This window comes from Anastrepha obliqua, chromosome 3 (genome assembly GCF_027943255.1).
Source record: "Anastrepha obliqua isolate idAnaObli1 chromosome 3, idAnaObli1_1.0, whole genome shotgun sequence".
NCBI lineage: Eukaryota > Metazoa > Arthropoda > Insecta > Diptera > Tephritidae > Anastrepha > Anastrepha obliqua.
In genome coordinates, this window is record NC_072894.1 from 61,887,070 (window position 1) to 61,911,496 (window position 24,427).

The window sequence follows — 24,427 nt, forward strand, 5'->3', positions numbered from 1 at the left end:
GGTATATTAATTTCAAAATAACGCAAATGCAATCCATTTTTGTTTTTTTTTTGTGTTTTGTGTGCACGAGTTTTTTATAAATAAAATTTAGTAACAACTGTAACAACTAATTAATAATTTTTCCACTTTTATATATTAAAGCGATAGCTTTCGGGCTTTCGACTTAATCAACAGAATTAAAATAATTATATTTAGGGACAGTTTTTCATTGCTATTTTAACTATGCTTTCCACTTAAACTAAGTTTAAATATCCAATGTCGCAGGCTCACTTTAAAAAATTCACCACAGTTAAACCAGCACAGAAAAACTACCCCTAAATTGGAGAAATTCCACCCCACAAAAGTATATCAATCCTTCTTTAAATAAGTTTATTTGGCACAGAAGGACTATTTTCTCCACAAAATGTCCGTTTGAACTGCTTGAGCGACTGTGTGCACTGCTTTAACGTCATCTAAGGTTTGAGTACCAGATTTCAGGACATTTTAGGCATTTTCGAACATTCCTGCACTCAGCAAGTTCCAAAAATATTCCCAAATATTATTGAGGCATTTTTCATGCTAACAAATATCCCTACATGCGCGTAATTTAATGAATTCAGCACTAGGTAGAAATCTCTCCAAAGGATATCGTAAAAACTGCAGCAACGCTAAGGTTTGCGTCTGAATAAAAATAAGAGTATTTTTGGGCAGGTGGCGAGGCAAAAGGATGAAAACTGCTTTACACGACAATGGCTTCTTCCCTTGCCGCTTTAAAATAACTCGCCCAATACCGCTTATCACCTAATGCTGCGAGTTTAACAAAATATTCAACTGGATCAATCGTTAAAAAAACTTGGGGTCTGAGGGCTGTTATTTGCTGGCACACAGATTTAGCCAGTGTTTACAAATTCCAGCCAACGCGTGCATATGAAAAGGAGCTGAAAAATGCATCCCACTAATAAAAACATGAAAGGCTCTATATATGCTTACATACATCTATTAGCCTTTTAAATTATCATTAAAACAAAATGTAGAAACTCCGCCAAACCACAAAACCCAGAGTTTTTAGCGTATTTCAAAATACCATTTCGAAGACATTTAAAATTTTTTTTAATTTTCCTTTTTATATAGCAATGGAGTTTGGAGCTTTTCTACATCCTGGTAGATAAGTACATACTATATCTGCTGAGAAAATGTTTTGTGAAATATTTAGTACCCATGCCGTATACGCAATATTTACAAAATTCAGCCTCTAAGTTTTTCATATAATTTCTTGCAAGAAATAAGAAAAAAAATAAATTATTGACTTAGGTCCCACCGAGACTTGAACTCGGATCGCTGGATTCAGAGTCCAGAGTGCTGGCCATTACACCATGGAACCATTTAACGGTACACCTGTTATCAAAAGTATTTATTGCAACAGATAGGCAACATAAATGTTAACGAATAGATAACAGAAAAGTGCATTCTTGCTGGTATCGATTGAGGATGCAGGTAAACCAGGATTGCCAACAATTTCAATTCACTTTCGGTCAGCGTACTTTCTATGCGCGCTGTCGCATAAAAAGAATTTTGAGAATACTGCGAATATAAATGTCCCTATTATTTCCTTAATTGCATTCTTTTTCATACCTGCCGACGTAATAAAAAAACACAAGCATTTATATTTGCATGCATATTTAATAACTTTTATTGAATGCTTGAGTATTTAATACTTTTAATAATGAATATGATTTATTAAGTGTGTTACATTGAAGCAAAAATCACTTTTTAAGTGCATTAATTTATGTTAGTAATAAATTTATGTTGGTTATCGTGCATAGCATTGCCAATTTTCAATTGGAGGATATAATTTTCAATTACTATCATTTGCACGATTTAATTCAAAGCAGTCGAGGTGAGCACAGCTACGCCGCGTTCATAGAAACTATGTTGATCTTGACCGGCAGCTACCGCCAAATCAACGGTGAACAAAAGCTCAGTTCGCGTGGAGTTCAAGTACACCGGCAAAGTAAGTTTGCTAACGCGAGTATCAGTAGACGCCCTGCAAATAGTGAACAAAACAAAAAAAAAAAATTGTTAAAAAATAATCCTATACAAAACGATTTGAAACAAAATCAACGACTTATACTTACTTGACCCATTTGAGTATAGTGAGCGGCAAGTCCATCATAATTGTCGAGGCCAATAGTAGCTCATTACTCTTGCACTGTGCGCCTTGCAATTTCAATCCTGTCACTCCAAAACTGCTATCCTTTTGATCGGGATTTAAGCCCGACTCGGTGATGGTTACTTCTAAGGCTAATTCCTCTAGCGACCAGCTGTTAGCCTGTGCTACGCATTGGCGCGTTGCAGTGATGTAAGCTTCAGGATTCAATAAGCCACCCAACCAAACAGGGAATGTCTGCAGAATATGGTGTAATATAACAACAAAACAAAATAATTTATAATAAAATTGCTTAATTTGCACTCACCTGTAACTCCTTGGCTCCTGCTTGCGACACTAGTTTGGACACTTTTTGCAACTGCTGCACACGATTACTGAAATCAGTAATCCACTGTATAACGGTGCAACCCAGTGGCACGGTATAACGCTTCCAACCTATTGGTATTATGCCACGAACTAACTCTGACAGCATTGATCGATGATGGTTGGTCTGTTTCTTTTCGCCTTGACAAATCAACACTACATCCTGCAGATCGGAAATGACAGTTGTCAACAATTTAGCTCCAGAAGTGACCTCACGTTCGAAGTAACGGTACAACGGATCTTTGATATTCTCTACAGTACGCTTAAGCACAGGTAAATTTTTGGGTAAGAGCTCTAACCAAGCAGTTGCCGAATTGTGCAATGCCTTCATCCACGATGGGCGTCCATCTTCTTGCCGTGTCGCATTGGCATTAGCCGCCTCGGCGTGCTCCTCCACACTGTAGGCCAGCTCGTCGTCATCCTCCAGCTGTTGCATCTTCAATAGCTTGCTCACCAAATTTGTGCCGCGTGTTGTTAGCAACACCTTTTCCGCATTGTTGGGCAATCCGAGCCACGAAGGCGTCTGGCGGTCGGACAAATTCTCAATCCACTTCAAGAAGTGATCTCGACGTGTGCCGTCGGGCATGGTGATATGTCGCTGACCGCCGGCGCCGCCATCAACATTGGCCACAAGAGCGAAATCGCTTTCGAAGCTGCGCGCAGTGAATAGTTTTTTCAAGAATGAGGTCAGCAAGCGCTGATCGAAGTCATTGTCAATTTTACCGCCGTAGATGGATTGCGACAATAGTGTAACCAATGCATCCCATGGCACCTTCTCCGGCGGCAAATTTGTGCGACCCATTGCGGTCGTGTCGATCCAGGTGTCCAGCGTGTCGCACGCGACGCGCAGATCCGACTCATTGAACTCGTACTTTTTGGCCCAGCCAAGTGGCACATAGCGCAGACGCTCCTGCACGATGGCATGGAACCATGCCAGCAAGAAGTAAAGGCGTGCACGTTCGCTAGGTGTTTTCATCATGCGCGCCGCTGGCACCGTCGAGAAAGTGCGCAGTAAGTTAGCGCGAATGCCTGGCGGCGGTTCGAAAACGAAAATGCGGCCGGCGCGCAACAAGTTGACCGGCACCTTGGGATTGATCTCCATGGTGAGGAACAATCTGAAGCCAGAATGTGGCTGCAGGGAGTGAAGCTTCTTCTCCAATTGTACCAACCATTGCGGCGCCAAGTGAACGTTCTTCAACAGCACCCAGCGACCGCTCTTGCAGGCCATGTTGATGGCGCGCTCGGCCTGATTGAAGCCTTCAGCCGAACCAATGGCAATGCTCGAGATCTGTTTGTTCAGCTCAGCAGCCAAGTCGTCCACACGTCCGGAGGCGTCAAAGCCGGGCACTGAGCACAGTAATGCGGGTGTGTTGCAGTTCAACTGTTTGTCCACAACAGCGGCCAAGTCTAGTTCTTTCTCGGCGTTCGGCATGAAATCAAGGCCTAATACAGCATCGACCACCTTATGAGCAGCGGCAATAACCCGATCCGGTCGGAAAGCTTGTATCAGTAACAGCTGGTGAATAGAGCTAACGATGGGTGTGAGTGCCTTTGACTCATCCCACAATTGCGGTACACACTGCTCAGGTGAGCTTTGCTGCAACCAGGCGCCGATTTCGGGCATCGATCTGAGTTTTTCGATCAACTTGCGGAAGATGGGTAAACGTGATTGTAAGCGATTGACACTTTCTATTTGCTCTGCTGAAAGACCATCTACAGGCGTCGAAGATGCAAGAAGACCCTCGCGGCTGCGTAAGAAGAAATTGAATTCAGAATCCAGATTCTGTTCGGAAGTGCCTTTAAGATGAATCTTGCACATCAGCAATGCAAAAGTGAGCCGATCATTATGTAGCATGCCACGCGCCACGCGTTCATAGCAGACCTGAAATCGAAGAAAAATAATGATTATTTTTAGAGATACAAATTTTAAAGCTCTATTTTACGAGGTTTGATCTATTTTCCCTAACAAAATATAACTAACCTGGAACAGATCTTTGGTAATGATGCCCAAACGCTCCGCATACTCGCTCTTGCCATCCAATTTCGAATTGTTGTACAACACAGTCGAGAAGATGTCCAAGAACATTTTCAGTGAATACTGGTAGAGGAAATGCACCTGATTCAAGCTGTCCATTGTGAAATAAATGTTGCTGCAAGCAACGGACAATGGCAAATATTGTTGCGAGACGGTCTCAATTTCCGCAATAACCTTATCAGTTTCATCGACTTTCTGATTGATATCGTAAGCTTCCTTCTTCAACGTCTCGAGCGTAGTAATCACTGAATCATCATCAAGAATTTTACCCTTCGCATCATTCAAAGCCTGCAACAGACTCTTTTCTAGCTGGCGCAAACGCAAACGGAATTCGCCCTGCAATTTCAGGAGATCTGAGCGTTTCTCATCGATATCTGGACGCTCAGCCTTCAGAACTTGATTTAAACATTGCGACTGCAAGGAGCTGCGCGTAACAGTGAAGTTGACAAAAGTGACACGTGAGCAAATATCCGGTGGGAACTCCACTGTTGGATCACGTGTAGACAAGAAAATGACGAATGAAGGCGATAAATCGATATCCTGATCGCCGAGTGTGATCAGCACACGACCACCAGTGCGACGCAATTCGCGATTGAGCACGGGGTTCAAAATTGGATCGTAATTCTCCACATCTTGCACTAACAAAGGATTACCGAACCGGAGCGCAGATTCCAAATTCTTCCGGAAGGAGTCGTCCAAGAAGGAGGTCTTTGTGATTTTTTTGCCAGCATATTCGTTAAGCAAGAAAGTGGTAGCTTGGCCTGAAGGATCGATAATGAGTGGATAGCGATTGAAACGCTTAAGCATGATGGCATTCTCAGTGCACAGATCATCCGTTGGTAAAGCATTGGCTTGCCAACGCAAGCGTTCATCGGGATTGGAAAGATATTCGGTGCGTGCCATATCAGAGCGATATTGTATGTTGGCCGACTGCAGATGTTGCGACCAAGTGGTGAACAGATTCAAGCGATAGTGCTGATCGAAGTAGCCGCCTGTAAGCAAGTCGCAATAAATTTAGTTAGTTTGATTCGAAAATTCATACTTTCAGAAACACATTCAGCATTTGCTGGAATCTTACCATATGCAATGAATGCTGCCGACAGTAAAACATCACCAATAATAGTAGACATTTGCGACTTGAATGTCTCGCTGGTGCACTCCCAGCGCTCGCGTTCGATATTCAAGCTCTTCAACAAAGCAATAGACCGATCGACCTTAGCTTGTACATTTTCCAAGTCGGTCTTGATGGCCTGTGCCTGCGAGATGAGCTGTGCATACTCTTCCTTGTAGGCGGCAATACTGCGTTCCAGTTGCTCAACCAGATCCTTAGTCTCTTTTGCGCTCTGTTTATTCACATCCGCTTGTTCTTCTAGCGAGCGCAGTTCTTCACGCAACGGTTCAACGCGTTTCAACATATCGGCATATTCGATCTGAAAATTACCAAAATAGATAAGTGCACGTGTTTATTTTATTATATTTTTTCACACGCATTTGTATGTACCTGTGCAATAGCCCATTTAACCATAGGGCCACAAGCCATACTGGCACGATTGACCTTCTCAAAGTTATAATCAGGATTGCTTAGATATTTGTTCTTCATCTTTTCACGCACCTCATCGCTATAGATGGTAATTTTTTAATTCAGAAAATAAATATTCTATCAGTTTCAAATAGTGGCTTATTGTTTGTAGAGTAATGATGAAATCACCAATCAAAGTGTGAGGTATGCAAGCAAAGCATTTACTACTAACAAGAATAAAAAATAAAAGCCAAAATCAAAGTGGGGAATTCAACGAAATTAATAGGCATAAAGTAGGTAACGTTAAGAGAAATTAAACCACCACCGAAACAATTATATTATAATACAACTAAAAATAAAATACATAAATCAAATTAACTCGAACCAAGTGCCAAACGCTTTTATGTACGAGTATTTCGCAACGCTAGGGCAAAAACTACGAAAACGCGTATATCCAATTGCAGAAGAAGGTGGGAACTAGACTTCGTAAATAAAAAATAAAACTACAACAAAAAAATTAACAATTTAAAAATTATAAAAATGAATATTGCTTTAACACAAACGAATGAGAGTTTGTGCGATTGATTGGAAAAGAAATATAAAAAAAAATTACGGTTTTTTTTTTTAACAACAGAGTAAACATTTTCAAGGCGAAATAGATCATACAATTTTAGAGCCAATGTTCTTATGTTTAGTCCTGCTTTCCAGCTAAGCAAAGTTAAAACTAAAAATTTTACTCTTGGAGAAGCACTAAAAAATTATTTTTCCATAACTTTACATGTCAATTAAAATATTTAAAACGGTCAATCAATTGCACAACTCATTCAAAGAGTACAAAAAAATACGAAAAACAACGGAGGTGTAAAAAAATTAACTTATTATATTGTTGTTGTTGTCATGCTTACGTTATATTTTCAGTATTGAAGTTAGATACAATTGAATTTATAAAGTTTTCTCGCATTATAACGGCACGAATTGATTTCCAGTCGGTCGCATTCTCACCCAGTAGCAGACAGATTGACTCCAGAGCCAATTTCACCACCGATGGTGGATTGGCCATGGTACGGACTTCAACAAGCTGCTGCTTTCGGATCGATTTAACGGCTAAAGTGAATTAAGCGGGGTAGGAGTGTGTGGTGAGTAAGAGTAATATAAAATTACGAACTGACTCGTTTAGTAAAATTATTAACGTTCATCAATCTAATTAAATATTAAAGTAAATTAAGAGGAAATTAAATTCTTTGCAATGATACGTTTAGTGGAGTGTTGTTGTATGCAAATCCAATCCAGTATCCTTTGTATTGCCGACGTCGAAGTATAAATAAGTTAAGATCTATCCTAGCCAAAACCTGCGGACACATACATTCATTCGTATATACTTTAGTATTAATTAATATAGACCTTATAAGAGCTCTGATGTTAAACGGTTTGCTATGTTTTCCTTCTTTTTTTGATGCAAATATACTATTTTAAGATTTTTAATATCTAAATTGCGAATTACAGAGAAACTTCATTACTTCTTTATTTTCACCCCAAAAACCTTTGTGCATATTTTGGGCTCCTTTAAGGGAGACAGGCAGCTTCTCCAGCACTTTCAAATTTTCCATTTGATTTTTTTTTTGCTTTAAACATTCATTTGCATCTGAAGAATACCTATATTTTCAATGTTTTAAGCTTAATGGAAAGTGAAGTGATGAATGTCGCACGAGAGATGCGTAAGAAGAAAAACTTTAATCGCGTTTTTCTCGAAATACGTTTTTTCCGCGCTGTTGAATATAACTCAAACAGTAATCAAGATATCAATTTCAAACTTTACAAGGATATTCTTTAGCATATTGGCCTTTGCATGTACCTCAAATTTTATATTAATTATCACTAAAAATATTGTTTTGATCAATTTGTTTTTAAAAAAGTGTAATTTTTTTCTTTTTCACTTAAAATTTACATTTTGCTTGTTAAATATAGGTAAGTGCAAGGCGGAACAACTTATTTTAATGAAAATTTTCTATTGATTTCAGTTGATTACAAGAGGCTATACATTCCACGGCACAAATTAAAGGAGCCACGTTTAAGCAGCTGTAACGCCGCCTTTTTTTAATTTTAGATTATATATTCATTTAAGCATGAATATTAATATGTAATTTATTTTAAGATAATAAATATTCAAAACTCGTTGTCTGGAGGAGTTGCCCCCTTGAATTGCTTGCCGCCATGCCTATGAGTCGGTTTTGCTTGGTGCTGATGTGAACTTAGATGAGCCTTTTGATAGCGCCTGTTGCAGGCTATGTTGTGAAATTTTAGCTAAATTTTAATTTTTTTTTTGCTGGCGCGCTAAACTAAAATGGTTAAAAGATTTCCGTCCAGCTTTTAAATATTATTTGCTCAGAACTCTTAGCCAGTTTATATTTTATAGTTGTTAAATGCATAAATTATTATTAATTATTGTATTATTAGACAAACCTATGCTAACAAAAACAAATAATATAATTAGGGTGCTCACAGTTCTACTTTATCTGGTGTGCTAATTTTGACGCATTCTAACTTTACATATTTTACCAGGTGGTCACATTGTTTGTTTTTGTTTTGCATACAAATGAAAGTAAATGCTTTGGTTTAATATTGCCTTGCATCACTTATTCGAATCTTAGACTATGACCATTACATTTACCATAGTTTTAATATATTCTCTTTACCACTCGGGCGTGGAGTTTGTTCCGTTTAATTTTCAATTTCACGACAAAGGCAAATTTATAATTTAAAATTAGTAAAGAGATGCTTACAGTTTCAACGATACCGCTTTTCCAAGTTACCACATTTTTACTTCTGGAGAAAACTGTGAATACCCCAAGAATATTAAGGAGCTTCATATTAATTGAGCTTAGATTAGATATTTATAATACAGAAAATTACTTATTATATATTCAATGTACAAATATTAAAACAATTAGGTCACACATAGCTAACGGTAATTATTTAAATTAATATTTTTGCTTAGCAAATGCAAAATGTGATGAATGCATTATTTGGTGCGTAAATGGACGATGCAAAAGTAATCAGTAAACAAAAAAAAATTTTCTGTTTAATCGGAAATCAGAGAGTAAAGCAGTTATTTATATTATATGTTTTAGAAAAATAATACATATGTACATATGTATTACACAGTACTGCTCCACAGCTAAAATATATGTATAATTTATTACAACAGCCACATTAAACCAATTTTGATGTTTGGATGAAATGAGTGAAAAGTGTGTAAACAAATGTTATATTTTTTTAATTTTTTTTGTGGCATGTTTCGGGTGTGTAGTATATATAGTTAATATATGCAGGTGGGCATGTGTGTGGGTGAAAATTTTGAATTTTGTTCCCTTAATATAGCTTTAAGTTCAGTTAATGTGTATATTATAAATGTTATATGATTTTTTTTTTCTTTAAAATATAGTAATCTGTATTGCCGTACGTGATATTCTCAGTTTTCAAATTAACAATGGACGGTATAAAACTATCTTTGACAAGTATGCCACGAATCGCCTTCCAGTCGGTGGCAGTCTCGCTGAGCAGCTCACAGACTGATTCCAGTGCCAACTTGACAACAGCCGGTGGATTGGCCATGGAACGCACTTCGGCCAAGTGTTTCTTTTTAATGGCGCTTACAGCTAAAGTAGTAAAATGTTTTCAAAAAACGCACATTGAACAGTGATGAAAAAAAAACAATAAATGTGATAAATATAAAATTAAAAAATACACCAGTGTTAAAATTTGCTGCAATATAACACACACACACATGGTGTGAGATACTTTTTAGAAAATATTTAAATATTAAATTAACCTGAAAACTATCCGCTAATCAAGTTGCCTAAATTAAAATTAACACTCTTAAGTTTTAAATCAACTGTTAATGTTTTACTTTCAACAGCTATATATTAAGCGTTTACCTTGTTGCGCGTCTATCACAGCCGGTTCTACTTGTGCCAAATCGGCCATGACATATTTACGTTTTTCTTCAATCTTCACCGTCTGATCGGCTAAGCGTATCTGTATCTCCTGTGATTGTATCTTCTTCTTTTCTGCTTCCTGTTGATCCTTAAACATCTGCTTCAATTTAGCATTGGCCGCTTCATTCTTCGCCTGTAGTTCTTGTTTCTTGACGGCCAAAGATTTTTGCATCTCCTCCACTTGCTCCACAGTTTCGGCAATCTTATTGAGACCTACGTTCAGATGCAATTGTTGTTCTTCCAAATCACTACGTTTCTCATTATACAATTTGACAAAATGATGAATGAAGTCCAAATAATGACGTGGCGTGACGGCCATTGTGCGTCCACCACGCTTGGCCAGGCGTGCGTTGGCCTGGTGGAGCGTTTGATGCACATATACGCAACTGTTGATGACAGCATCGCGATGTGTGGGCTGAGCTGGTACCAAGGGGCACACGGATGGGAAGAAGTCGGGTGCTGTCCAGCCTTGTTTTTCCAGGTCCACACGTGTTGTGAACTCTTTGCCCACCTGGAAGAGCGCAGAATCGGACCAATCGCCGAACCAGTTGAGTACGCAACGATTGAAAAGAGCTGGTGAGGTGGCAGCACGATCTTTTAGGCCGTCTGTAGAGGGGTTCATGGTGAAGACCACATGCAAGTTGCGCATAACTTGTTGAGTGAACCTAAAGATAGTATAAAGAAAAATCAATTAAGTAGGAAAAGTATCAAGTTACTTCTTCTTTGAGGTAGTTAATTAAGACATGCTTAAATTCAGAAGAAAAAAATTGTATTTTAAATAATTTTCCAGTCCTACCATTTGTATAACTCGTCGCTGGAGTCCAACATTAAGCCCTCGCGCTGGGCGCCTTCTTTACATTGTGTCATCAGCGTAGTGTATTCATCACCCTCGAACAAACCGGGCACTTCTCCGTTAGCTAACAGCGTATTCATGCGCTCCAAGAAACCAGAATCTAATACATTCGACTCGTCCAAAATGAATGCAATTTTCTCATCCTTGCAACCAGAACGTCTCAGCACACAACGCAGATCCTCATCGAAATCTTCGCCAGTATATTTGTTATGCACCTTAATTTGGAAGATAGATAACCCATTCATCCAGGCGACGAAACGCGAAAGCGTAGTTTTGCCTGCGCCAGACACACCGATTAGTAATAGATGACCTTGCGGCTGACGGAATATACGATCAATACGCAAAACATGCTCCAAAACTTCGTCAAACAGTACGAGCGGCACATCGAGCTCCTCTTCGTAGAAGACCTTTAAGCGTGCACGGACATAGTCACGCAATTCTTCGCGATTGACTGGCGTATAGTCCTTGGATAGCCAATTACTGTAAAGAATGGGGCGTGTCAATGCCTCCTCCTGATTGATACCAGGGAAGTGTTTAAGTGCCACAATATCGATATTTTCATTGGTCCAACGACGTTCTGATTCTTCAACCAGCCTGTCTTGGAACAAACGTAACGCCTCATGCGCCCACAAACGCACCAAACCCTCCACTGGTAACGAATCAAGCGGACGTATGGCCTCGCAAATACCGCGTACCCAGCGTGTCATCTCACGCGGCGAGTACACATAGTGCGGCTGCATATCCTGTGTAAAGCGATCCTGTGATGCCAAATAAAATTCAACCATTGCGTTGGTGAGTGGTTCAGCGTAACCACGCAATGATGGCATCATGCGCAACATGGCGCGTGAAAAAGTGCCATAGATTTGTTTAAGCGAAGTTTCGCCCGGATAGTCAACATAGATGATGGGTACGTGACGTAGGAAACGATGTGAAAGTGGTTTACGCCCTGGATCTGTGGGAGGATTACAAGCGCCCACGAATTGTATGCGCTCCAAAGAGACCCATGCTTGGTCGCTGGCGCGATAGAAACCTTTGTGTTCGACCAGCTGACGCAAAAATGAAATGACACGTTGAGTGCCATAGGTGTCCATATCGGGTAAATTGATTTCATCGCAGAAAAGTACTAGCCATTTACCAATCTAGATTGAGTATTAACACGAAAAGGTTATTATTATAATTATTAGTATAAAAAACAATATGTCCGCCAATTATGTATATACCTGTACAGGGGAGAGTACAACGCCATTAGGTGTCTTACGGTATTCGCAGTAGTGATCGAAAGTTTTGAGCAAAAGCTCTGGTGTTGTGGCTGATGAGAAATTCAAACCAACCACTTCCATGTCTGGTAGAGCACGCAATGCTGAGAAAAGTGTCATAGTCTTACCAGAACCAGGCGGTCCACATAGTACTAAAAAATAATAAGACAATATCAGTAAATAAAAAATATTTTGTTACTTTTTTATAACCAACCCAAAGGCTTATGTTCTGCCAGCCAGGTGTACAACAACGATTCGTGACGTACAGTATCCAAAGTGGGCACAACAATATCTGGTGATGCCACTTTGTGGGTTTCGACCTCAATAACCGGCACTTTGTTCGACCATGGAACCCATTCCCCATTCATGCTAACTTCGTAGTCGATAATAGGTGCGCCAGCGGCTCCTGGCAGTGGTATCGTAGTAACACTACGAACAAAATCACCCAAATCAGTGCGCACTTTGAGCTTAGCATCACCAGCAAAGGACCAGAGGACTGAGTAAATAAGTGCCTTCGGTATATACTGCTCCAGTTGGTCGGCGGAGCAAGGAAAGTCTGGATGTTGTGCATTGAAGTCGAGCACATTTCTGAAGAAAATAAATGCAGCAATTATTTAAAGCAAATTTTGGTTGTTGATATTGTTATAACAGCTATGATATTCGTTTTTAAATAATTCTGTTTAGCGGCTGTGCCAGTGACCAGCACTATGACCCGACTATCATTTGCTTAAAAAATGAGAAAACAATTTTACTTACCTTGCGGCTTGATTTAACATTGAAAAGAGCGAACTAAGTGCACGCAAGCGTGTAAAGTCCATAATATGCTCTTGTTCCATAGCGTACTCCAGACTGCGCACCACAATGCCATCTGCCGAGAAGTATGGCTGCAACAACAATGCAATATCGCGCTGCACTTGCAATGAAGGTGACACCTCTTCTTCTTTATCTTTAGTAGAAGCTGACGGTTTAACAACGCCCACAAAATCTTCATCGCCATCTTCCAGTGGAATACTGCGCAATCGTGAGAGATAATTCTCGAATATCATCTCTGTGGACAGGACATCCTCCGAGAACCAAACCATGCCACAACGCGAAACTGTAGCGAGTGTTGCGAACTTCAAGTCCTGTACTTCAAACATTATGCGCACATTGGGTGGTAGTGAAAGGCGTTCACCATTTGGCAATGTCAACAATTTGTTGTCATCCAACACGGAGTTCAAGTTCTCAACCCATTCGGGATCGACATCACCATCAAAAATTATCCACTGACGCTTGTTGATTTCACCGCGCACGTTGTCGATAATTTTGCGTAATACATGTGTGAACAGACCGTCGGTCCACTCGCGTGTGTTTTGATCCATGACACCATAAAGTGCCTCCTTCGAAATTGCTTTGGGATCAATGACATGTGCTACGCCTTCAGTACCCTCGAAGCGCTCTAAAGCCTTGAGCAATGTACGCCATGCCGTCGATTTGCCTGAACCGGATGGGCCCACCATCATCAAACCGTGATTGAGGTTAGAGATTTGGTATAATTGAAGCACCTTTTGGTAAGGAAATTATCATGTTATTAGTACAAGCGCTTAGCATATAGGATATCGAGCAAGCTTAAATTTCTTATAGATCAATTTGGCAAGCAGTAAAAATATCAAGGAATCTCAATACAATTTCGTCTAATTAAACTTGCTTAATATAAAATTATAATTGGAAAAATAACTTAAGGCATTTGGAAAGGGTTAAGCATCTTACTTTTTCCACCCAGGTTTCACCGAATCCTTGCGCATTCTGTTTTATACACGTTATTCATTGTGATTTTCGGTAATTACGCGTGAAAAGCAAGCATTAATTAAATATTAAAGTGCATACATTAGGAAAGTTTTTAAAATTAATTTTGAATCACTAAGTATACACATCAATTTACACACAATACAAATAGCGCAATCTCAAATATTCGTGCGAAGGAGGTGCTCCAAATAAGTCTTTTTTCGAAAAAGCATTAAATCATATTCCTAATAAAAAAAATTTAAATCACTCCTTCATAGCTTCCACACGCTGCACCAACACATTAACTAAACATAAAAACTACACAAAAAATAGCGTCAACGTCATAACGTCCTCATTTACCTTCTCCATCCAAGCAGCACCCTGTTCATCGCCTTCGCCGCACACCAAATAATCTTCTTGGCACACTTTGCGTATCTCTTCTTTTAGACCCTTCATCTCAGCACGTGTGTAGCCAACATTCGGGAAGACATCGCTCAGCAACGAGAAGAGCAAAGGAATATCCTCTGCCACCAACTTGGGAACCATTGTCTCGCACACCGATTGTATTAGAATCTCTTGCTCTGGCAAATTTTCAGCCACAGAGGCTTCATCAATGTTTTCTTCGCCGCGTTGACGCAAGCTTTCCTTGATTTTCATGATGCGATCACGTTTTACATTACCAGCGGAGATCAATACCGACTTGAGCGCACGTAAGCCGAAATCGTAGTGGCTTTGATTGGAAAGTTGTTCATCGCAAAGCTTAAAGAATGGTACGATCTTGCAGGCCAACTTTTCTGCCGAGCGGAAACCTTGAGAGAACAACATAACCTCAGCGATCAGCTGGCGATCGGGTGTTGTCATAGCCAATGAACGGAATAATTTCTTTAAGTTATCGGGCAGATTGGAACGGCCTGCGTAACCTGGATTCATGGTAATGAAGATGGCCATATCGGGAGAGACGCGCACCTGCTTGCCCACCAGCTCAACGGTAATACTCTCCTTATTGCTGTCCATTTCATATTTCAGCGCCTCCTGTATAGTTTGAATCTGTTGCGAACAAGCCGACAACATACGCTCTTCTAAACGATTGAACTCATCAAAGCAACCCCAAGCACCGACTTGACACAGACCAACAAAGATACGACCCATAGCTTGGAAATCGAAAGTCTCGTCACAATTGAATACGAGCACAAAACGACCAAGCTGATTGCCAAGCGCCTTAACAGATTCAGTTTTGCCAGTACCAGCTGGGCCAAAAGGCGAGCCACCCAAACGTGACTCCAATGCTTGTGTCATGGTCAAGTAGCAGCGATCAGTGAGTGGAGTCTGTACGAGACGATCCTGTACGCCTAGATATTCAAAGCCATAATAGAAACGAGCATTGGCCATGTGAATGGTAAGTTGTTGTAGAACCTGTGTGCGAAAAAAATTTCTATAGTATCAACAAACATCTTTCTCAACTAGTAAAGGATGTAAGCAAAGTTCGCAAATGCTCACTCACGCGCTGCTCACGAGTCGTTCAGTTTGAGCAGGCAGGGCGAAAAGGCGCGAGTACTTAATGTTATGCTTACAGTCTAGCTGCAGTGAACAGCTTGAACGCAAGTTTCGAGCGGCATAAAGAGATATTTACCTCAGTTTGTCGTGGGTCAAAGTAAAAACGCATCTCACAAAGCCATTGGAAAGATTTGGGGCTGGTGACGCCATTAGCAATCAAGCGGCGTGTAACTGTACGCTTATGGACGAACTCATTAATCTACAATAGAAATAAATATGAAATGATAAATTGAAACTTCTGGAAATCTGAAAAACCCATGGCAAAAAAGGGAAAACGTACCAAATGTTCCAATTTACGTCTACGCAATGGCGGCTGTTCTTGTAACACGGAATCGGCGAGTACATTCAATGTTGACTCCACGGTGCACAGCACACGTTGCATTGGCTTTGAATTGTTGCTCTCTGAGGCTTGTTGCAAAGCTGCCTCCACATCCTCGGACCAAAGAATTTGCGCAGCCAGTACAATAATCTGAGCCTGATATCTGTCACACCATTCCATATATTTCTGTGGATCAATTTGACCTTCACGAAATTGTTTGATGTCCTGTACGGCTTGTGCCAGAAGCGATGCCAAAGTAAAACGCATTTGTTTCTCAACCAGGGAAAGCCATTCGTTTATTTTCGGGTGTTCCACGGTCGAAACTGGATTCATGAATTTAACTTCCTCGCCTTCGCGTGATGAAATACCTAAAATGACGGTGTTGTCTTCGTTCAACAGAATAGCAGCAACGCCAGCAAACATTTTTTTGAAGTGCTTCTGCAGGCGAGCAATATTTTTGCTGTTGCCAATAATCTCCAAAAGATCCTCATCGCCCACGAAGTAGAAACGAGGGAAGGAGGTACGTTCACGCTCCAAATATTCGCCCAAAGCCTTTTGTATTTTGCCTAAAAGGTCAGCCAGACGTTCAAGCGAACGCTGTACGGCAGGTATATTCAATACATCCATTACTTTCGGTGACTTGGTTACTTTCTTCATTAGACCTAAGAACTCAGAGCTGATGCTTTGAAAGCGTGAAGTTTCCACTGGCAAAAGCGTTTTAATATCAGCACTACCAGAGAATATGCCTTCCAAGTAGACCCAGCGACGCTGCACATCAATCCAAACATCGAACAGCGCATTTATACGATTCAGTTTCTCTTCCCAGGTAAGCGCTTCTTCCTCGAAGACTTTATAGTAAGGCGACAGTTTCATAGCTGCAACCGAATTTATGTGTTCTTTTACTTTATTGAAGAGATCATCCCAACCCCTTATGATGCGACATTTGTTTTGATAATTGATCAGGTCGAGTTCATAGCTCAGCCAGGACTCACGCACCTGTTTCAAGAATTCTTCCAGAGCCATTTCACCCTGGGCAACAAGTATTATGTCCTTTACTACATTTTCATTTTTCTGCAAATTCACATCCCACACTTGTCCAAGCGTAAGATCAGAAATGACCCAATTCACACGCAACTGTTTGGTGAGTTGTTTCCAGTGGCGTTCCTTTAGAGCATCCGACTTTAACTCTACGATTAACATGTTCACCTTGATATAGCTTTGAATTAATTTCTTTACGTATTCGTATGATTCGTACATGCGTAAGCGCGCAGGTAATTCTTTCAGTTGTGTCATCATTGCCTCGAGTTGTTGCCGCAATTTGCGTGGCTGTACCGAAAGCCAAGGTTTTTCTCTGAAAGTCCGCATAAATTAAAATATGTTTTATTGAACCCTTAATCAATTAAAAGCACTCACCTAGTCTCGTCAATTTGGGTCCAAACTTTAGAGAGTTCACTCCAGACACCACGCAAGTCTTGCAACTCCTCTAAAGCGACATTCATACGCTCCGAACTATTATTGGGTATAGCGGACTCCTGCAATTCTAGGGCCTCTTTGGCCTTGGCGACATTATCGCGTTCCTCCTTCAACCGAGAATACTTAGTTTCAAACAACTGCAATTGTTGCAATGCATCATCTGGCCGTATTTTGCCGCCAGTTGGTTTGTTCTTTTCCCAGTCGTTCAAAAAGTCTATAGTACGCGTTTCAACAGCTTTATCTTCGGCCACAATCTTAGCTTGCAAGCTGGCCACTTGGGTCTGTATGGCTGTATCTTTACGTTTGATGATCTCATTGAAGGCTGACCATTCGCCTTCGATGTTATCGACATGCAACCAGTTATTGGGAAATTGGAAGCGTTGACGCTCGAGTATGCGTTGTGCCTCACGGAATACTTCCACTTGTTTGTCCCAAGCAATCATATCTTTCTTGAGCGATTGCACATAAGTAATGAAGCTGACGGCATCAGAAGTGCTGGCGGCTTCTGCAGAGCCAGAAAGAAAGTTTATGGAATACAGAAAATCTATAAATAAAACTGCCACACACTTTATCACACTTACCAATGCTTTGCATTTCCAAATCAGTGCGTGACTTGGAAACCTTCGAGTGGAATGTAGTCATTTCATTGCCGAGTAGTGTGCCGAATTTGCCCAATGCTTCCTTATGCCAAGAATCGTACTTCAAAGTAACCTTCGCCTGCACTTTAGCATAATCAATTACAATAGGCCCATAGGCGCGACGCGTATCGGATGTGTCGAATGTAGTTCGTGATTTCTTAATGTCATTCAAACATTTAATCCACAAATTTACATCTTCACCTAAACGACCATACAAAGTATCTGCTTGCAAGTCCCACAGGCTCTGGTAACGCAACCACTCTTCCACATAATTGCGCACTTCACTAATTTTGTTCTCAATTGCACCATAGGCATTCTCCAAAATCATGGCTTCTGGCAATTTAGTCAATAAGTTGCGGTAAGTTGGTGGCGCATGTTTGTCCAAGCCCACTTGGTATCGCGTGCTCTGTAAGCGCACCTGAGAGGTGACTATTGCCTGCCAAGCGAACAGCTGTTGCATGATTTGAAAGCGTGCCTCCTCGATTGAGGGATACAAATACATCTGTTGGTTAGTAATACGAATTTCATGAATGGCGTTCTGGATCTGTGGTTCACCGCCGAGCTTGTGTGTTGGCTGAGCTGGGGCATCAGTGTCCATGGAAAGATCACGTTCCTTCTTGCTGCCAGTCAACGCCTCAGTCCAGGCTTGAATACCAGCCTGAAGTCGCATCGCCAACTTCTTTTCAACTTCTTCATCGAGGCGTGTTACCCAAACGTTTAAGTTAGAATATTGCTTGAGTGACAATGCGTCAACGGCATGTTGAATTTTCGATAAGATTTCGGTAAAAGTAGCAGCACTGTAGGGGCAAGTCTCTAAGGAGCGTACATCAACGTCCAACTGTTCCTCGACAACAAGCAAGTCCTCAACCTTTTGTGGAAGAAAAATGCTTGAATGACTATTTCTCACGGAAAATGCATAAACTCACCTTTTCTTGGAACTGAGTGACACATTCTGACAAACGCAACACATAAGGATCGAGCTTGTACGACTCCCAAACCAGTCCAATGCCTTCGGAGATAAAGTTCAGCACTTCTTTGCGTAAGCCAGCCACAAGCGGTACAATGCTGGCACGATCTTCAATCTAGCAATAAGAAAAATGAATTAAATATAGGAAAATCTGCAAAAACACACATAAAGGTGGTTTTTGATGTACTAAGCATGCGATTGCATTAAATATGGAATATGAATATTTTGTTGGACTTTTTTACTACATGTAATTACAATAATAAAATATTCTAAGTGCAAATGATTATAGAAATAGTTTTATTTTAGAGACATTTATGAACATCAACACTACCTTGAATACTGAATTTTGTGCTAAACTCCTATTACTTAGCTGCATGTAAGAAAGGGAGGTATTCGATATTGGTTGTTGAGACAGAGTAGACTCATTTCGCATTTAATGCAAAATTTAGTAATATAGCATTTGATTGTTACGAAGTAATATCAAGAACGAAGCAAAATTGAGATTGAATATGGAACTGAATTGAATGTCAAAACTAAAACTAAGCAAAACTAGATGAAGTATGTTTTTGTTATAACTAAAGCTTCAAAATATCAATGCATAAAAAATCAGCTCGAAACATCGCTAGCATTTACAAAACAAATATGTATACATTTTTTTTTGATAACGTCGAGTTTACAAGCTGCGCACGATTTCAAGTACATGCGTATTTTTTGATAAGTGTTGTGAGAAAAGTGTTGAAAAAATTAAATGATTTTAGAATATTTAGTGAGGTAGGTGTAGTGGCATATGTTTGAGTGTAAAATCAGTGCAAAATTAAAAACAATACATAATTATACCTTTTCTAAGGTGCGCTCATAAGTTCGAACGCTCTCAATCAAAGAAATGGCATATGGATAAATCTGATTCGCCTGGTGTGCCTTGTTAACAATCGTAAGTGGAACTCTAAAATGGAATTTGGTAAACATTAAAAATTTGCAGTAATCAAAAGATATTTTCTAGCCACTTGCCTGAATCCTAGATTCTTAATATTACGCACTTCTTTCGAGAGTGTAATGATTTCCGGCAAAAAGTTGACACGTAACTTAAGCACGTTGCTGCGTCCGGTACGTGAGCGTGAAGATTCAATTGTGAAAATACGCCCCGAATTTCCGAAATTACGTTCCTGTACTTTACGTGCCCATTCCTGGAACACTTCGGAAATGGAGAGCTTGGTGCGAAAACTGTCTCCATCCGCTTTTAGTTTCTGACCCTCCAAATGTGTTTCCCAACCTTTGCCTAAAACATCTTCTACGCGTTTCAAATACATTGTCAATTGATTATCGATTTGACGTGCCCAAATGATCGAACCAGCTACTGGCGGCAAATCGCGCACTGTTGAAAGGCGATAACTTTTGCTTTGTGGATATTGAACCTAAAAAAGGGGAAATATAATGTAATATTTTATTGTTAGAAGGATTTCATTTATCATACCTTGAATTTTTCATGCAACGCATCAATATCATCCTTGACACGTTGTATAAGCTGTGTTTGATATTCGCGAATAGCTCCGCGTATATGCGGACGCACGAAGAGCGCATTGAAGCGCGAGAATATACGAAACATTTCGTTGGCATTCTTAGCAGTGCCAAGTTGATCGCGCAAATGTGCTGTGATGCGTGCTTCAACTCGATCTAAAAGAACGTAGCAGTTAATTAGTTGTTAAACATCTCAGATTAAAAGCATTGTTTCGCAACCCACCTATTTTTTCTTCATAACGTTTAACAGCTGCCTCCCAAGCTTCGGAACCCTCCTTGGTTATATCTAAGCAGTCCACTTCTTTCACATTCTCGTATGCCAAGTTCACCTCCTCAATAGCATTGGCATCAGCCGCTTCCAAGCTATACGGCTGTTTGGTCTCAACAGCATTAGCATCATTATTTTGTGCTTGCTTTGTTGGACGCAATACGCGCAAAATTACGGTACGCAATTGTTCATGCTGGCGACGGAATTTGCGCATGTGCTCCATACGTGTCTGAAGCTTCTTATGTGAAGGTGATACACGCCACACCATCTTCAAATGCTCATCACGCTTCTTCTTTACAATGTCACGTAATAAACCTTGCAACTTATCATACTCGTCGTCCCAGCAACTGAATATTTCAAAACATTGATTCATTACACGCTCAAATTCATCGAAAGGAATATGCATCAGACGACGTGTGCCCAACACTTTGAGCAATTGTTGTGAAAGATCACGTGAAATAGCTTCTATTAGTTTGAGGCAACGCTGAATTGGATACTTGGTGTTTCGTACCTTGCGCAAATGTGAGAATATTTGCTGCACTGCAGGGCGTATCTTCTCCAGTTCAGTAGCCGACAGCAAGTCATTAATCGGAAAGTCTTTCATTAAGGGATTATAATCGGCAACCATTGCCAAGGCCTGTTTGAGGCCAGTGTCAGTATCAAATGACACTGTGGCATGGAAACGTTTGCCATGTTTCAGTATGTCCAGTGTAAGGGCAACCTCCGGTGATTCACGCTTCTCCTGTATGCGATACAGAGCGCGTTCCAAGTTCAACCAAAATGAAATTTCCTGTTTATAGAAAATGAAAAATTAATATTACTATAACTGCCGCATGCAGATTACTTTTTACCTGTAGTGCTGTTCCTGATGATGGATCACGGTCCAATTTAGTCACCTTCTTGATTTCCTTAATCCAACGATTTACACCATTTTGTAGCTGATTAAGAAATGATGAATCCTCTACTTTATCACCAAAATCAGCCACTTTTGCTTTGCGATTCTCATCGGCACATTTGCGTATTACGGCATTCACAGAAGGGTGGGCTGTCAATGTTATTTCTGGTATATCAATATTTTGCTGTAAATGCAGGAGTCCCATCTCCAGTTCGGCCAATTTTTTTTCAACAGATGGTGCCATCTTATCACCATCGCGATCTGCACGCCCCGATTCCTTGACGTAAGACTTGAAGTAGGGAGCCAAGGACTTGGAAATAAATGCATGCAACGTCTCATAAGGGGAGCCATCGGAGAAGTTAATCAAACGCAACTGGGAATGTATCGATTTGTCTGCTTCAATCACAGCGCCACGTTTGATGCACGCTAAAGAAGCCATACGGCTGTTGGTGAAGTGAACATCATTACTAATTTGATAGTTGACCAACTCTTTTTCCTCTTCCCCTTCAGCTGGTTGTTCATTTTCATCTTCTAAAAGAAATTATGTACTTAATAGTAGTGCTACAAACGTACAAGGAAAGGGAAATTGAGAGCGCAAAATGATATTTAAGTCTGAAGGAAGATATTTTATTGGATAAATTTTTACTTGTAAGAATTGCCAGTAAGAAAAACAGGTATTTTCAAGTATATTCCCATTCAAAGCATTAAAACACTTTGTGCTCATACAATAAACAAATAATAAGATTAATTTTTAAAAATCTGTAGTGAAAAAGTTTGATTAGAAACAAGTTAATATAAGAAGAGTGCAGTTTTGCTTTAATCGCAGTGTAATTAGCAATTTCCTTTTTTTACTTTTTTGAGTTGCGCGCCATGAAAACTTGCAAGTTCTTAAAAGTTTTCTTTCTTGTACTGTTCAATGTGCATTGATCCATATGAATAAAAAGTACATACAGGTATGCGCAGAATTTTTTGTATACCAATTCGTTGCCTATGGCATGTGCAGTGCGCGACATACATAAAGCAGCTGTTTAAATTTGCATCCACCTTCGGATTGTAAACAAATATCAGCCGTTATTTGTTTACTAAGAAAATCACCGAGCAAAATGCCGGTTAGAAGAAAAGATCTTCCAAAAACAATGTAAATAGTAATAGAGTTAACGAGCTACTCTGTACTAGATTCACATTGATGACTCATGCCAAAGTGACATCACAATGTCTAACCAACAAAGCACATCATCCAAGCGAAAAAATTGATTTTTATTGATTTTGCAATTGGATTTCATCTTTTTCTTTTCACCTTTGATAAAAACTTGTTGCAAAAAAAAATATCCCTGCCTAAATACAGATTGCCTTAGTTATAAATGGATCGTTTTAATATTAAATGGAACGTTAAAAGAACCCAATCTTTAGACGCCATTTTCTGTACTTTGGGCGTTGGCATTCCCTATCTAATACACTATAGAAAGCAAATGCCGTTAGCTTATTTTAACACCAATTACCTTTTAAGCAATTCCTTTGAATGTACAATGCTTGCACCTGTGGATCTGATAAAAACTTTTTTATGCGTTCCTGATTATCTAGATCCTCTAAAGCAACATTTAATGCTGGTGGTACAACATCTTCCTCAGGCAGCAAAATCGTCACTGCTTTTCGTATATAATTAGCAAATGCACCATAATCGACAATGGTCACGTTTACCACCGCCTCCACAGAGGTGTCGGGGTTCTCCAGCGAATCTCCCATAATTTATTTGCTAGTTTATGCACTAAATATTCCGTTTTCTTATAATTTTCAAAGAATTCGCAAGAGTTAATCTGATTACGTCTGCAAATAGCTATTGAAGAACAAGCAGTGGTGAAAAAAGTGTTGTAAACGCAATTGTGTGGATAGGAGGTCAAAATAAGGGAATACCATTATATGAAAACTATGTTTGTAAAATACTTAAATATGTACTGTATCATAAGTCTGAATAGATATATTTCAAATATAATGAAAATAAATATTGAATTGATGAAATACTATTAAAATTAAACAAAACATGTGTTCTATTTTTACCCACTTCTGTGGTCGCAAAAGGCAGGCAACACTTATGTATATTTGCGGTTGCCACATGCTTAAAAAAGAAATTACCAAAAATTCCAATAACAATTTTATTGATTTCATAATAAGATTTAATATATAAAAAATATGTACTGAAAATATATAGCTGATACACGTTTTGATATTTTAAACTTACACTTCAAGCCATACCATACCATAAAGTACTAATTGTCAAACAGCTGATTGTTATTTGCCAAACATGTCGCATCGCTTTAGTTGGATTTACAAAAAACAAAATATAGCTAAAACTGAGAAGTAACGAAACATCGTGTAAAGACCTCTTGCATACAAGTACACATTCCCACTTTTGGCACTGAAATTTAATGTTGCACTTACCCTTACAAATAAATTTATGCTGAGATCGATAATACATATTAAGCAGTACTATCTCGACTTCGTTACAATGAGCATTCAGTCGAAAATTATGGACCTTTTTAAAACTATTAAATAAGGAAAACATATTTAGTATAAATATGTAGAGCCCAATGAATGAACCAAAATGCAATATAACTGTTTATTGAATCTGAATCAGTGTATTTGAAATTTGTTGGAAATAGATAGATATAATTAATTAAAAGAAATCAAATCTGAATTTGGTTTTGTTTTAATTGGAAATGGAATTGCTTGTGCTTATCAGCGGGATTCTCATATAAATCCTTTCTGTTTACAAGCATCGGGTCTCGGCAATGAGTAAGTAAGTTCGTACATATCTGATGCTATATTGACTAACAAATCAACCAAAACACCTACATTTTTAAAGTAAATCA

At 39.5% G+C, this 24,427-nt stretch overlaps 1 protein-coding gene and 1 non-coding gene across 10 annotated transcripts; both read right to left on the reverse strand.

The window, feature by feature from the left end:
* Positions 1-1,288: 1,288 nt before the first annotated feature.
* Trnaq-cug (transfer RNA glutamine (anticodon CUG)) lies at positions 1,289-1,360 on the reverse strand. The gene has a single exon. It is a non-coding gene; the product is annotated as a tRNA-Gln (tRNA).
* A 279-nt stretch (positions 1,361-1,639) lies between these two features.
* On the reverse strand, positions 1,640-23,383 carry LOC129241376 (dynein heavy chain, cytoplasmic). Of its 9 annotated transcripts, none has more exons than XM_054877652.1 (26): positions 23,060-23,383; positions 21,517-22,088; positions 20,621-21,455; positions 20,354-20,553; positions 19,891-20,294; positions 19,720-19,825; positions 19,214-19,252; positions 18,842-18,997; positions 17,859-18,783; positions 17,218-17,782; positions 15,766-17,155; positions 15,562-15,684; positions 14,292-15,344; positions 13,917-13,952; positions 12,924-13,711; positions 12,382-12,755; positions 12,132-12,319; positions 10,855-12,050; positions 9,999-10,723; positions 6,969-7,167; positions 6,046-6,163; positions 5,623-5,974; positions 4,491-5,536; positions 2,454-4,391; positions 2,115-2,383; positions 1,640-2,023 (listed from the first exon to the last, which is right to left on the reverse strand). In XM_054877652.1, exons 1-26 carry the CDS (start codon positions 23,301-23,303, stop codon positions 1,858-1,860), a joined length of 14,007 nt encoding a protein of 4,668 aa, XP_054733627.1. In that variant the 5' UTR covers positions 23,304-23,383; the 3' UTR covers positions 1,640-1,857. The 9 variants fall into 9 exon arrangements, with proteins under 9 accessions (XP_054733627.1, XP_054733625.1, XP_054733626.1 ...); XM_054877650.1 differs by having other exon boundaries at positions 21,517-22,091; XM_054877651.1 differs by lacking the exon at positions 6,969-7,167 and adding an exon at positions 9,524-9,719 and having other exon boundaries at positions 21,517-22,091.
* Between the last annotated feature and the right edge of the window lie 1,044 nt (positions 23,384-24,427).